Source organism: Microcaecilia unicolor, chromosome 10 (genome assembly GCF_901765095.1).
Source record: "Microcaecilia unicolor chromosome 10, aMicUni1.1, whole genome shotgun sequence".
NCBI classification, from domain to species: Eukaryota; Metazoa; Chordata; class Amphibia; order Gymnophiona; family Siphonopidae; genus Microcaecilia; species Microcaecilia unicolor.
In genome coordinates, this window is record NC_044040.1 from 66,013,081 (window position 1) to 66,028,705 (window position 15,625).

Genomic DNA, 15,625 nt, shown 5'->3' on the forward strand with positions numbered 1-15,625 from the left:
ATGTAGGTGGAATCTATTTCTATCTCCTGACTAGTCATAAAACAAAGGAACAAGGGATCTCCTCTTAGGGGAAGCTTCCCCCCAAAGATGAGCAGCAAGCTAGTGCACCTCCCCTCCACAGTTCTCTCCTTTTCCTGTACCAGCAGGATAAGGGAGACTAGGAAGAAAAGAAGAAATACAATGTTAGAAGGAGAGACATTTTTACACATACTTGAGCACTTCAGAAATAAATCCAACTTTTCTGTGTACAGAGCTAATTGATTTCCAAGCAGAAGAATCCTGGAGGACAAAGGTCTTTGCTGTCACTGCCATTTTAAATATAGTCAAAGATCAGCCAGAAGCGTCTTCTGGGTCTTAAAAGCTTTCTTTTAGCTGACCAATTGTTTTGGTTTTGGTACACAGCTTATGTCTGTGAGCTTTGCGAAAGTAGCAGACTGTATGCCCGTTGTGGGGAACACATGATAGTAGTCTAGGGGATGGTCATTTGCAGTGTCCTTCTGAGTTAGGAAAGCCAAGCACCAAATTAAAATCTCCTCCAAGTATAACCAGAGTGGAAGCCTCTTCCAGTAGAAATTCAGAGAGTTTAAAAAAGAATTCCAGATCATCACCATTTGGGACTAGATTCTATATATCACACCTAAAAATATGGCACCAAAATGAAATTTGCCTAAGCGTATTCTATAAATTATGCCTCAATTTACTTGGGCTCTGATTTATGCGCACGAGGGGCATATAAACACGGGCACCTAGATTATAGAATTGCCCTTCATATGTCTCTTTTCTTTTAACAGAAAATTGCACAAATGCATACATGATGACCTGAGAGTGAATGGGCTAATTTGATTATCTTTGAGTCAGTAGTATTTATTTATTTATGTATTAGAATTAATTTACCACCTTTTAGAAGGAATTCACTCAAGGCGATATACAGCAAGAATAAACCAAACATAAGCAATAGACAATTACAGCAGTAAAAATATTCTAACAAAAAAACATAGTATGATGTAGTACAATGTCAACACAATACACAATAAAACATTTTAATATACAGCATAGGGTGTAAGCAAAGATGAAACATATATATAGATAAGAGAGTAACAGGAGTAAGAAAATAAGGGGGCTGATTTAAAGAAAGTTGCAAATGAGGTCAGAAAGGTGCTTGAAAGTTATCTTAGCAAGGGAGGGAGTGGATAAACGTGTCCTCTATAATATGTGCAGCCGGTCTCATTTCTTGAGTGAGTGTGTGTGGCTAGCAATAGCAAGTTAGTTACTTCTTCCATTAAAGGCCTGGTTGAAGAGCCAAGCCTTCACCTGCTTCCTGAAGTCGAAACAGACAGTGTACTTTCTTTCAGGGGCCCAATATTCAGACCACAGGAGGCAGCTCTCATAACATAAGTGCCATGATTGGCACTAACCCCAGCTATTAAATGCTGGGCTGATTCCGGTCACCGGCATTGAATATCCATTTTGTTTTGGGCTTTTTTTTTTGGCAGGCTCAAACTTAACCGGCTAAGTGAATATTCAGCGCTGGCCAGTTAAGTTTATAGCAGTCAAAGATAAGACTGCTATTTATGCTGTCCAATTCGACCACTAAACTTAGCAGGCCAGCGCTTGAATATTCATGGATAGCCAGCTATATAGCCGCTATGTGCTAACCCTGAATATTCAGCGGCAAGGCTGCTGAGAGGGGAGGCAGGGGGAGCAAAATTCCTCGGGCCTAGACCTCCAAGGAGGTCCCAGCACCGGGGTCTCTCTCTCTCTCTCTCTCTCCTACTCCTAACAGGACCCGGGTGATTGCGTCCCAACAGGAGCAGGAGAGAGAAAACTCCAGCTCTGGGTCCCCCTTGGAGGCTGGAGAGGACCCAGAGGAGCAGACACAACAGGTTGGCGGGGGTTCCCCCCGGGTCCCGCCAACATAAGACAGCTTCCTCCAGTGCTGCTGTTCACTCTGCCGCATTGCCTCCCAAGCGGCTACTTTTCCCTTCGGCCGCACATGCTCAATTTTGAAAACGAACATGCGCTACGTGAGAGAAAAGCATTCACAGGGGAAAGCCATGCAGTAGAGTGATGAAGAGCAGCGCTGGAGGAAGATCTCTTCTGCTGGCAGGGCCTTGGGATTCCCTACCAGACAAGGTATTTACAATTACGGTGGGTGGCAGTGATCCTGGGGTTAGAGGGTGGTGGCCCTGCCCCCTGGGCCCAACGGCATTGGCCCTGCCCCAGGCCCAGCTGTCTCTGCGGCCCTGTTCAGCGGAGATAACCAGCTGTCTCCTTCTGAATATTAGGAGCTGACCTTGCTGGTTAAATAGTGCTGAATATCAACCATCAGGTGGCATCACCTGAGGAAATAAATCAATATGAGATGTTTGAGTACTTATAAAGACTGTTTTAGGAAAGAACCTAGCTGTTACTTAGCCCTATTAGTACCACTAGAGTTGTTTTAACCCTGATAGTATTAGAGGTAATGGTCTTGACAGCTTCAGGGCCATACATTCTGCCTTTCACCGGTCCTGAATGGAAGTGATATTGTGTGCTGTGAAGTCTTCCACAATGTAGAAGATTCAGTCTCATTGTTTAAGAAAAGGATAAAAGGCAAGGGAATCCAATTTGTTATTCTGTTGATTTTTTTTTCTGCAAGGGAAAAATACAAAAAAAGCCTGGTTTTGAGAAGAAAATGATTATGATAAAAGGAATTGGCTCCATTTTGCCATTTGGGCTTACCCCCACATTAACATATGCCTCTTCTAATGTGATGTAATGTACTAATGTATTCTTTGCAGCTGGATGAAGGATGGCTGGATGATGAAAGGAACGAATTCTTAGAGGAGTTAAATATGGAAATGTTGGAAGAACAACATAATGAAGCAATGCAGTATACAGCCAATGAGGTGGATCAAGTAAGACGAGCACATATAATTATATGATCCAGACTTAACAAATTCTTTGTTTGCCATTATCAACTGGGTAGAATAGAGGGGGGCTGAAAAACTGAAACGATGGGGGGTTTTCTTACATTGTTACAGTGGAGATGTTTTAATCTATGACTTTTGTAAAGAAAGGGGTATATCTTTGCACAAATATTGCAGTGTGGTTCCCAGCAGTTGAGGTGCACACCTCCCATTTACACATTAAATTTCCCTACCTCTGCACAATATATTTTTACCATATCATGCCTAATGGGCCTTTTATATGAAACACTCTGCTTTCAGTGATTTTAAGGGAACAAAGACATATTTTGCATTAAATACAGTTGTTCCTTTGTTTCACACATTTCTGGAGTATTAAGGTCAAAAATCCCTCAGAAATATGTGAGTTCACTTAAGGGTAGTGACCCTTCTATTCAGTAACCAAAACAATAAGATCTTGTAGTAACATCTAAGAAAATGATTTAAGTTACTTTCTGGGTCAACTTTAACTGTAACAAAGAGAAAGATTTAAGATCTGAGCGAAGATAATGCAATAAGACTAAGGGGCCCTTTTACTAAAGTGCAGAATGTAGTTAGTGTGGGGGGTCTTTTGCAAAGCATCGGTAAGCCCGATGCGGGCTTACCGAATGCTAAATCGGGACTGCCGCCAGCCCGATGTGACCGCCAGAGGTAGTTCCACCCCGAGAGTGTGCCATTTCTGGTGGAAGAAGAAAACCCCCGGAAATGGCTTGTGCGCCAGTAAGCCGGTGGCAGTAAGGGCTCCCTGCCGCATGGCCACACCATAAGACTTCTCTTACCGCATGGCCGTGTTTGTCTGGGGGCTTTTTACCTGCTGCGGTAAAAAGGGCCCTGGAGCACTGGAAAAATGGTCCCTGCTGCTAGCACAGGGCCCTTTCACCCTCAGCTAGATCAAAGAACCCCTAAGTGAACTAGCATGCAGTAACTGTTCCTGCATGACCAGAATAATAATTACCCTGCCAGCATGACAGTGAACACTAATAAATACTGTATGTTGAGAGCCCTATGTTAGAAAAGATGTGGAGAGGGGAATTCAGATGTCCAGTTTGGAAGCAGAAGAATTCCCACCGTATTGAACCAGACATTGCACCTCTTGTAAAATAAGTGTGGACTGCATGTGTGTATAGCTCCCCAAGCCCAATGGGAGCAGTGTTTTTACAAAGCTATTTGTATGGAGAAAAACATACAAGTACCCACTCCACCACATGTGCATGGGAGCAACTGTTTAAAATCATTGCACCCACTCGCCATGTGCCCCAATCCTGCAGCACCCATTTTCCCATCCCCTGATATCTCCCACAAGGCATTTGATCTCCCACCCCCATACAAAGCATCTGAGCCCCCCCCCCCCCCACACACACACACATAGCCAATCCCCCAACCCCTCCAACACCTCAAAAGCCTACTACCCTCCTCCCACCACACATACATACTGGCATCTCCCTGGCACAAAGACACCTTCATCTTCAACCCAGGCCATAAGAACAGAACTGTGTAAACATCACTGCTACTCCACAAAATGCCAGAAACTCCCAGTGAGGTTTGGGATATGGATCAGAAGATGGGGAGATTGCTAGGGGGGGGGGGTCCTTAGTGAGGGGTTTGTTGCTAGGTGAGTCAGGTGGGGAGGGCCTTCATTGTATAGGGGATTGTCTGTCGTCTTACTTTTGAAATAGTAGATCCTATACCCAGGGATTTAATTCCTGAAATGTTGAGAAGTAGGAAAAAATGATCGAATAATATCTTAAAGTAAAAATGTATGCAAAAGGGACTGTAAGATTTTTCCCATCAATTTAACTTAGATTGGGAAAGGGCCAAAGTCACTATTGCATTGTACTGCTGTGGAGGACATAATTTTATAACAGAGTACCTATCACAAAGTTTCAATAAGACTATGTTATACCTATTTTATAAAGGCAAATATCAATGAGACTACAATATACTTCCCCATTTTTTTATTTATAATGGTTGGACCATCAGATGGTGGGCTCAAGAAAACTTTCTTTCAATACCAAGCAAGCACCCAACTCTTCATTGGTCCAATCAATATTTTATATTGTTAAAATTTTCTCTTGTGTCTTTTAACTCAATACATTTTTCTTCATAACTTCTCATACAGTAGTACCATTATCTTCAAATGAAAATAAATTAAGAGCACATATCCCCAGATTCTTTATTCGGCACCCAAAATTACACATGCAAATCTAGGCACATGCCCAATTTGCACACGCAGTTTAATTAATGAGCCAATAATTAGCAATAGTCAATTGGCTCCACTTAGGATTTGCATGCGCATCTTGCTAAACAATATTTTATAAAGATGCGCATGCAGATCTTTTAGCGTGCAGCTGAAAAGGTTTCAGTTGGTATATGTCCTCACGTTAGCGCTATTTATAGAACAGTACTCATTTGTCATTTACTGAGCACAGGCAACCTCCCTTTATGTAATCACGTCTCCATGAAAAGCTATGGGGACCTCCGTCCTGATGCAGTTTTTTGCAAAATATGATCGTGTCAAGGGAGATTGCCTCTGCATTGGAAGCTAAGTGCTCTTAATTTATTTTCAGTCGAAGATAATGGTTATGTAAGAAGTTGTGAAGAAAAAATTGAGTTAAAAGACACATGAAGATATTTTAAAAATATAAAATATTGATTGTACCCATGAGAAGTTGGATGCTTGCTCGGTATTGAAAGAAAGTTTTACTGAGCTCACCGTCTGATGGTTCAACCATTATAAATAAAAAATTAGGGGGATTATATGGTATTATCATTGACATAAGCCTTCTTCAACTGAGGTGATTATATGATACCACAGGATTGCGTGCAGTGCTTTATAAAAACAACATAGGTGCCTATATGCTTTTATAAAACCAGAACCCACCCAAATACACACAAATTCCCATGCTCATATTTACACCTGCTTCAAAGAAAGTATAACAGTATGCATGTACTCTACACATGTAACTGTATATGTTATGAAACACATATGCATATACTGCCTTGGGTGAAACATTTTAAAAAGGCATTTATATTAACCTTTCTTATGCACTAAAGCATACTCATCAAGCCAGGAACTTACCAGATGGCAAAAGGCCCTTTGCAGTCCAGTATATAGTGGTGTGATTGCTCTTGTTATGATTGTTTTCTCTCCTAGACAATGTTGGCGTTACATCGTAAGAACAGCCATTCTGGGTCAGACCAATAGTCCATCTAGCCAAGTATTTTGCTTCCAGCAGTGACCAATCCAGGTCACAAGTACATGGCAGAAACCCAATTAGTAGCACCATTCCGTACTACCAATCCCAGGGCAACTATTCTTTGAGTGAAAAATTTTTTTCCTCCTATTTGTTTTAAAAGTATTTCCATGCAATTTCATTGATTGTTCCCTGGTTTTTGAACTTTCTGAAAGAGTGAAAAATCGATTCACTACCACCCACTCCACACCACTCAGGATTTTGTAGTCCTCAATCATATCCCCCCCTCAGCTGTCTCTTTTCCATGCTGAAGAGCCTTGTGCTCTTTAGCCTTTCCTCATATGGGAGCAGTTCCACCCCCTTTATCATTTTGGTCACTCTTCTTTGAACCTTTTCTAATTCTGCTATATCTTTTCTGAGATACAGCGACCAGAACTGAACACAATACTGAAGGTGAGGTTGAACCATGAAGTGATACAGAGGCGTTATAATTTTCTTTCCTAACAATTCCTAGCATCCTGTTTGCTTTTTTGCCCGCCAGCACTACACACTAGGCAGATTTCTGCGTATTGTCTACAATGACACTTAGGTCTTTTTCGTGAGTGCTGACTCCTAAAGTGGACCCTAGCTTCAGATAACTATTCAGCTCATTTTCGAAAGAGAAGGGCGCCCATCTTTCGACACAAATCGGGAGATGGGCGTCTTTTTCTCAAGGTCAGCCAAATCGGCATAATCAAAAGCCGACTTGACCATTCCTCAACTGCTTTCCATCACGGGGACGACCAAAGTTCAAGGGGGCATGTCGGCAGTGCACCGAAGGCAGGATGGGGGCGTGGTTAAGAGATGGGCGTCCTCGGCCGATGATGGAAAAAAGAAGGGCGTCCCTGACGAGCATTTGGCCGACTTTACTTGGTCCCTTTTTGTACACGATCAAGCCTTGAAAAGGTGCCCAAACTGACCAGATGACCACCGGAGGGATCACCTCCCCTTACTCCCCCAGTGGCCACCAACCCCCTCCCACCCACAAAAACAAATTTAAAAAAAATTTTCCAGCCTCTATGCCAGCCTCAAATGTCATCCCCAGCTCCATCACAGCAGTATGCAGGTCCCTGAAGCAGTTTTTAGTGGGTACTGCAGTGCACTTCAGGCAGGCGGACCCAGGCCCATTCCCCCCTACCTGTTACACTTGTGGTAGTAAATATGAGCCCTCCAAAACCCACTCGAAACCCACTGTACCCACATCTAGGTGCCCCCCCCCCCCCCGTTACCCTTTAAGGGCTATGGTAGTGTTGTACAGTTGTGGGTAGTGGGTTTTGGGGGGCTCAGCACCCAAGGTAAGGGAGCTATGCACCTGGGAGCAATTTGTGAAGTCCACTGCAGTGTCCCCTAGGGTGCCCGGTTGGTGTCCTGGCATGTGAGAGGGGACCAGTGCACTACAAATGCTGGCTCCTCCCACAACCAAATGGCTTGGATTTGGCCGGTTTTGAGATGGCCGTCCTCGGTTTCCATTATCGGCAAAAACCGAGGATGGCCATCTCTAAGGCTGGCGATCTCAACATTTAGGTTGACCATCTCTTAGGTCGACCTAAATGTTGAGATTTGGCTGTCCCCAACCGTACTATCGAAACGAAAGATGGGCGCCCATCTTGTTTCGATAATACGGGACGCCCCGCCCCTTCGCCGGGCCGTCCTTAGAGATGGGTGCCCTTAAAGACGGGCGCCCAGTTCGATTATGCCCCTCTATGTTTCCTTTTCCTACTACTGTTTTATTTGAATTGTTCATTGCTTTCAATTACATGCTAAAAAAAATGATTCAAGTTTCAATAAACATAATAAATAAATTAAAGATAAATATCACAACTCTGTTGCTGCTCTACCCTACATGCTATGTGTGTATTAGTATTCACCATCTTGTCATCATATTTAGCCATGCAATTTTATAAGGGCACTTCTCTGAGTGTAAAACATGCTTTCCTTGACATAATTCTGAGGAAACCCGCAGTATTTACTTAGAAATGGGAAGATATCAGTAACAAACGTGGGAAAATATTAGGGGCAGGACATTCTGTCTAATAGAATCCAGAGCAGAAGAGCTAAGGACTTTGCAAGCAGAATAAAAACAGCTAACACAGAAAGAGTTCATTTGGAAGGAATGAAAGATCAATAATAATTAAATCTCTTCTAAGGTCCCTGAGGAATAATATTACAAACCATGCAATTATCTCATACTACTGCTTAAAAATTAAACAGTCTGGGTTTTCATAAAGATAGTTTTAACTAAAAAAGAAATTTATTAGGAGGGTATGAAAAGATTTTTTTTTTTTTTAGCTGACTGAGGACACAGATCACCAATCCAAAATAGTGACTGACCCAATATTTTCATATCTTTCTATTTCTGAATCAGTTCTTATTGACTTCGTTTGATATTCTTTTTTCAGTCTTTTCTTTAGATATATTTACTTTTCTCTTGCCTTTATTAATCAGAGGCTGTGCTAGGGTTTCTGGTGCCCCCTCTGCAACTAATCACTACCCTCCTTCATATTTTTCTTCCCCCTCTCCTCCAGTAGCTTTCCTTTCCTTTTCTCTTCTCTCCTTTCACCCAGTCCAGTAGCTCCCCTTTCTCTTTTATTCTCTTCCTCTACCTCCCAGTCCACAATCTACTTTTTCTCTTCTCTCCTCTCACCCAGCTCAGCATCTCTTTTGTCTTCTTTTCCCTATCCTCTCCACCCCCCCCCCCCCCCCCCCACAGTGCAGCATTTAACTTTTCTCTTTATTCCCTCTTCTCACCCTAGTGCAGTATCTCCCTCTTTTCTTATCTTACATCCTCTTCCCCCTTAGGTCTAGCATTTCTTTTATCTCTTTTCTTCCTTCCCTCCAATTTCTGGTCCAGTATCTCCCCTTTCTCATTTCTTCCCTTGCTCCATCTCCCATATTGTAACGATAAAATAAGATTCCACATTCCTTCCGTATTACACATATTGAATGATTGATCTCTGCCTTTGTCTTTTGTAACATTTTATGATTCTGTGAGTCATTTATTTATACATTGGTAGACTCTTGGTGTTTTATTTATGTTATTTTATGTGAATTGGGCTGATTTTTATGTGATTTTTTTAAATGCTTTGAGTATACTCATGTAAAAGTGGCCATATACATGTATATAATTCCACCTCTTTGCAATATTAGATATACAGCAATGCCAGATTAATTAAAGGTTGCGATTGATGGCATGGCAAATGACCACATTTATCATATTTTCTACTAATGCTGGTTCTACTCTTGTTAAAACTATGTATAGTATTTCCATTTATCAACTGAAGATGTTGACAATAAGCAGCAGCACATTATGGCAGCATCTTTTCATTTAGTTTTGCTCATAACACGTGATAAAAAAAATGTTACACCTCTGTAGAATAAAACACACAGCTTAAGAAGGTTTTCTAGCACTGGCTAGACTATTGATCAAGCAGTGAAATATTTTCCAGTAAGTGGCTATGGATCTGATTTAACTATAGTATATTCAGTTTTAATCAGTTGCTGTAAAATGTTTGCAAATAAAAAGTCAACAAAAGTTGCAACATTACTGTCAAAATAGAAACGTGAAGTCCTGCAATATATATTGGAAAGCAACTCACCACTCAAAATATTAATTTTGCTCACAAGACTGATACAAAGCATTCACTATCTGCTATTATTGAATAAAGTATTGAAACATTGATAAACAGAAGCTTCAACTACCCCAAGGCTAGCCCCTCAATGGCTAATTATAGAAACCTCAGTGGGGTTACTATCACTGGCTTCAGTGCTTCTGCAGAAACAGCAGTGGAAAAACAACTCCCCAACTTGCAAATGGATGAATCTCAGTTTAACTTGCTGTTAAAATGTCCACTTGCTTCACAACTCTAATCCAAACAACCTCAACAAAGGACCCCCTTGTTTTGCATTAGCTGTTTCAGGAGGGGGAACAACTTACTGGCAACTCTACAAGTTCAAGATGGCGATAGAGCTGATAAAAGCTTACCACCCAGGAATGCCAAAAGATCATCCCACAAATTCCTTGATCTGCACTTCCCTAACTGCAAAGGTTTAAAATACAAATTAATGTACGCGTCAAACTTTACCTACTTGAGCACACAGTTATGGAACTTAAAAATGATCTACGAACTAATGAACTTTCACAAACTACTGAAGACTCATCTCTTTAACAAGGCATACTACAAAGACCAACCAATGTGAATATACACAACCCGCCCACATATATTCAGAACTATCTGACAATATCTGCTTGTTTATTCAAATATTATGTTTTATCATTATCTTGTTGCCCAAGATCTTTCTGTAACACTAAATGTCTATTTTCTAATATATTTCCATCACTCATGATGTATTGTAAGCCACATTGAGCCTGCAAAGAGGTGGGGAAATGTGGGATACAAATGCAATAAAAAATAAATAAATAAATAAGTATCAGGCACCAATCAACATCAAAAATCCATTTAAAGGAGAACTGAATGAATTAACAATAAAACAGTTCTGTCATGAAATGCCTAGCCACCCTCTTGGAGTTACCCCATGACCACTTAGAGAGTCTATCACCAGCGCAGCTCAGGTCCACCTTCACCTGTCGCTTGTGCTCTACACTAACACCCTCCTCCCACCAAGTGGGTCACAACCACCTCTGGGCAAGTCTGTCACGCTTTTACTGGTGCCACACTCCCAGTGGTCTCACAGTTCCCAGAAAGCACTGACAGACACAACACATAAACCACCAAGATCCTTTATCAGTCCAGACAGGCAGAATGAGCAAATAAATGTGTTTATTCTCAGAACTTGGAACAGAGGACAAAAATGTGCAATTGGTAAATAGTAACAAGTAACTGAAAAAAATGGACCAATCAGAAAACTAACTAAAACATTTGCATACTGTCTAAACAGTACCTGGGAAGATCAGGACATATAATTGTTCACAGAGCCTTAGCAAAGAGATCTGTCTGTTTCTTCTTCCAGGCTAAGACTGAAGCAACAGCCAGTACTACTGGATAATTTTTCAAACTCCAGGCCAATCAGAGCCCAGTCAACAAGTTTTAAACATATACTGCTACTTGGTTCCTGCTTGTGTTAAAGAAAAAGAACACTCAGGGCCCCTATTACGATGCTGTGGCAAAAGAGTGCTGTCACTGGCATCGGTGCATGTTTTACACACGGGCCGAGGCCCCCTTTTACAGCAGCTGGTAAAAGGAAAGTCTTGCCTTCCAGCAGCAAATGGTCATGCGACAAGTAAAGCACTTGCTGTGCAGCTATTATTGGAGGAAGCCCTTACCGCCACCCATTGAGGTGGCGGTAAGGGCTCCTGCGTTAACCTGGTGGTAACCGGGCAGCATGTGGCACTGCCCAGTTACCACTGGGTTTATTCCAGAGCTACAACAATAAATACATTTTTGTAGCGCCAGAAATGATGGCACGCTAGGAGTGGGAAGTACCACCGGGCTGCTTTGGTAGCCCAACAGTACTTCATGTATAGCGAGCGGTAAGCCCGCATTGGGCTTACTGCCGCTTAGTAAAAGGAGTCCTCAGTTACCTATAACAGCTTTAAACATGCACTATCTGCTGGCCAAATAGGAGAAATACACTTCAGACATAAAACAGGAAAATATCCAATACATTTTACAGGCTTAAAACACACTGGGGCACTTTTACTAAGTGGCATAGGCGTGAACGCGCATCCTACATGCTACCCTGAGGCCTGGGTGATAATTTAATTTTGTATGCACATCCGCTACGTGCGCTGGAAAATAAGTTTTATTTTCCTGTGCGCGGCAAAAACTGGGCAGTAATCGTCATTCTACGTGCATAGACAATTACCGCACGGTTATGCTTGAGAACTTACTGTTAAGTCAATGGGTGGTGGTAAGGTCTCAGACTCAAAATGGACACACGCCAATTTTTATTTTGCACAAGTCCATTTTTGGCAAAAAAATTTTAAAAGGCCTTTTTTACAGGTGTACTGAAAAATGGATCTGCGCACACCCAAAACACACGCCTACACTAGCGCAGACTATTTTTCAGTGCATCTTAATAAAAGGACTCCACTGTTTCTTCACAGCATCCCATTCCATAGGGCCATTAAGCCCTCTGTAATTTACATATGCAGTGTTGCTTACATCGGCGTAGAAGCTTGTAAATGTCCCCTGTACGATTATTCCTCCAAATGTAATCAATCGCCATGCATTTCAAATGAATAAACTGATGATTACAGTCTATAAAATGTTTTACCATGAGGGCTGCCATTCGTTGCGAAGTTATACAGGAATTATGTTTTATGAACCTAGTTTTTAAAGCCCGTTTAGTTTGCCGTATATATATCTCTCAGATACATAATTATAAAAAAAAGGCAAAATACCATTCCAATACTAGGAGATATATTTTATTTTATAATTATGTATCTGATATATATATATATATATATATATATATATATGTTATGTTGTTTATATTTGTTCATATTGGTGCATATCTTTTGATTAACATATTTATGTGTGTTTTTTATGTCAGACCCCTGATGCAGGCATTTGCACGCTGAAACATGGCCTGTGTCGGGTCACTGTCAGAATAAAAGGATAACATTTTTCTCAATCCTGAAGGCCCAGTGTTTGCTTTTTTTGTGTTTATGTTTATATTTGTATGCTGTTACCCTCTCTTTTGTAAACTCTTTCTTTCTCCTTTATCATCAACATTTTCATTTTTCATAGTATTTCTTTCAAGATCCCTTCTTTATCTCATTGTAACAGTTCTTCGTGTGCACCTTTCTAAATTCCCTCATTCTCATTGTGCACCAGCCTTTCTTACTACTACTACTACTTAGCATTTCTATAGCGCTGCCAGGGTTACGCAGCGCTGTACAAGTTTAAACATGGGGAAGGACAGTCCCTGCTCAAGAGAGCTTACAATCTAAAGGTAGCAAACTATGTAGTCAGTGTAGGTATCATGAATGGGGAAGGTGGTTAGGCGCCAAAAGCAAGGGAGAAGAGATGGGCTTTGAGTAAGGACTTGAAAATGGGCAGGGAGGGCGCATGGCGTATGGGCTCGGGAAGTCTGTTCCAGGCATAAGGTGATGTGAGGCAGAAGGGGTGGAGTCTGGAGTTAGGGGCGGAGTCTGGAGTTAGCGGTGGTCCCCCTTTCTAAATTCCTTCTTTCTCTTTCTACACAAGCTTTATTTTTCCAGTTTCATTATTTTTATGAATTTTACAATGAAACAAATTTCAATAACAATTACAGGAAGCATAGCATCTAGCAACTGTGTGATATAGCAGTTCGGCTTTCCCAGTTTATTCCTTGATTTAGCTTTAGAATTGGGCTTGGCAGTTAGAAATTCATCTTCTTTTCCAAACCTGGCAAATTCCACCATTCTGAAATGTAAATAGTTCTTCCAGTGGTTCAATATAAGTTTCAAAACAGAAAAAATAAAGAGATCAAATAAATATTGCCTGTCAAGTTATCCCCCATAACATCATAAAACTTCCAAATGATCATTTTGACTAAGAGATTAACAGAACAGTGGAAAATGTTTGCCAGCCATTCTGAAAAAGGTTTATATGTATTAATACATAACGCATATGTGGAAGAGTGCCTGTATCTTGTTTATAATGCCTACATATATACCCTAATTGTGAGTTACTATACATCTGCTTTGGTGGCATCCATAAAGCTTGGTAATACAGAAAGAACAGAGACTGAATCATCAACACTGACAAAGTTAACCCAGGAGCTCTAAGCCAGAACTCTCTCCAGGCCTTATCTCCCAGAATATCTCCCAATTCCTGTTCCCAGACTTTTTCCGATTCAGTGCACCTTCTGTATTGTGGCACTCTAAGGAGCTTATAAAATTTGAAGATGTATGACAGGGAAATAATATATTAACAGAAGCTAGCCCCAAGAGCCAGTTATTAGACATCTCTCACAATTCTGAAATAACGTGTTTAATAGCATGTTGAAACCCTCGTACAGCTGGGATACTGAATTCAGACTGCAAATCTTTAAATGATTTGAATTTACCCTCAGGTACTAATTGATCAATATATGTCCAAAGATTTTTATCAATTAAAATGTGGGGATTGTGCCAAATTAGTGTTCTGACAGAATATGTAGATTTGTTTTCAGTCCCTCTAAAGTATAAAAATCTGCAAGAATAGCTATAAAAACTAACATGGACTGATACTTCCCTTAGGATAACATCTCAAGAAGAAGCTACATAGGAAGGGAAGGGATAAGGCATTCTTCAATGCACATCCAAGAAAATGTCTCGGTATCTGGCAAGAATAGTCAGAAAAGTTGACCCCACAAAATCTCTTAGACTGTTTAGATTTCCAAATGGCAATCTGATAGTGGTGGGGTGGGTATCTGTGTGTGTGTGTGTGGGGGGGGGGGGGGGTTTGAATTCCTCAAAAAGTGTATCATTCTGGGTCTGATGCAGAAAGCTACCATGAACCAAAACACATAGTTACAATGTGGTAACAGGCACATTACTAGTTGAACAGTGCAGAAAGGAATTGAGTGCGGATGTTGACTTTAACAGTAAATAGGGCTGCAAACTGCATTAAAATGAACAGTAATGAGGTCATTATCTATTCCCCTGTAATACACAGAAAAAATACGGCTTGTGACAACTATACAACATGAGACATTTTTCACCAGGTTCGGACAGAATAGAAGGGTTGGTTGAGAGGAGTGGATGTCTCTCCCCCACAACCTGACCCACCTGCCCCTGATAGCTTTCTGCGTTGGTCTAGAGTGTTTAGTGGAGCCCCATCCCTCCCACCAGCTCAACTCCCTCTGCCCCTGACAATAAAAAATGCCCTAGTGTCTAGCGACACCCCATCCCTGGCTTACTAGGATGTCTAGTGGCATCCTATGACCCTCCCAGATACCGGACTTTGAAAGAGGCAGGAGTGATGCCCACTCTTTCCTGCCTTGGTTTCCCCATTTTTGAAAATGGTGGGTTCTGAACCACACTGTGCATCCTGGGATACACCAAGTTGGGTCAGTTTGCCAAATACCAGATTTTTCTCCCTTATTTGGTAGTCCGAGTGGAGACTATCAAATAAGAGTAAAACTCCCTTATTTGGTAGACAATCAGGCTTATTTTCGAAAGAGAATGGCGCCCATCTTTCGACACAAGTCGGGAGATGGGCATCCTTCTCTCAGGGTTGCCCAAATCAGCATAATCGAAAGCCAATTTTGGGCGTCCCCAAGTGCTTCCCGTCGCGGGGATGGCCAAAGTTCACGGGGGCGTGTCGGAGGTGTAGCGAAGGCAGGACTGGGGCATGCTTAACAGATGGGTGTCCTCGAGCGATAATGGAAAAAAGAAGGGCATCCCTGACGAGCACTTGGCTGACTTTACTTGGTCCATTTTTTCTTACGACCAAGCCTCAAAAAAGTGCCCGAACTGACCACATGACCACCGGAGGGAATCGGGGATGACCTCCCCTG

At 41.6% G+C, this 15,625-nt stretch overlaps 1 protein-coding gene across 1 annotated transcript in view; it reads left to right on the forward strand.

Annotated features, from left to right (window-relative positions):
• The window catches only part of PDZRN4 (PDZ domain containing ring finger 4), an 825,447-nt gene that overhangs the window by 798,358 nt on the left and 11,464 nt on the right, over nucleotides 1–15,625 (forward strand). The window contains exon 9 of the mRNA XM_030216753.1: nucleotides 2,781–2,897. Coding sequence (XP_030072613.1) covers nucleotides 2,781–2,897 — 117 coding nt within the window. The remainder of the gene's footprint in view (nucleotides 1–2,780; nucleotides 2,898–15,625) is intronic.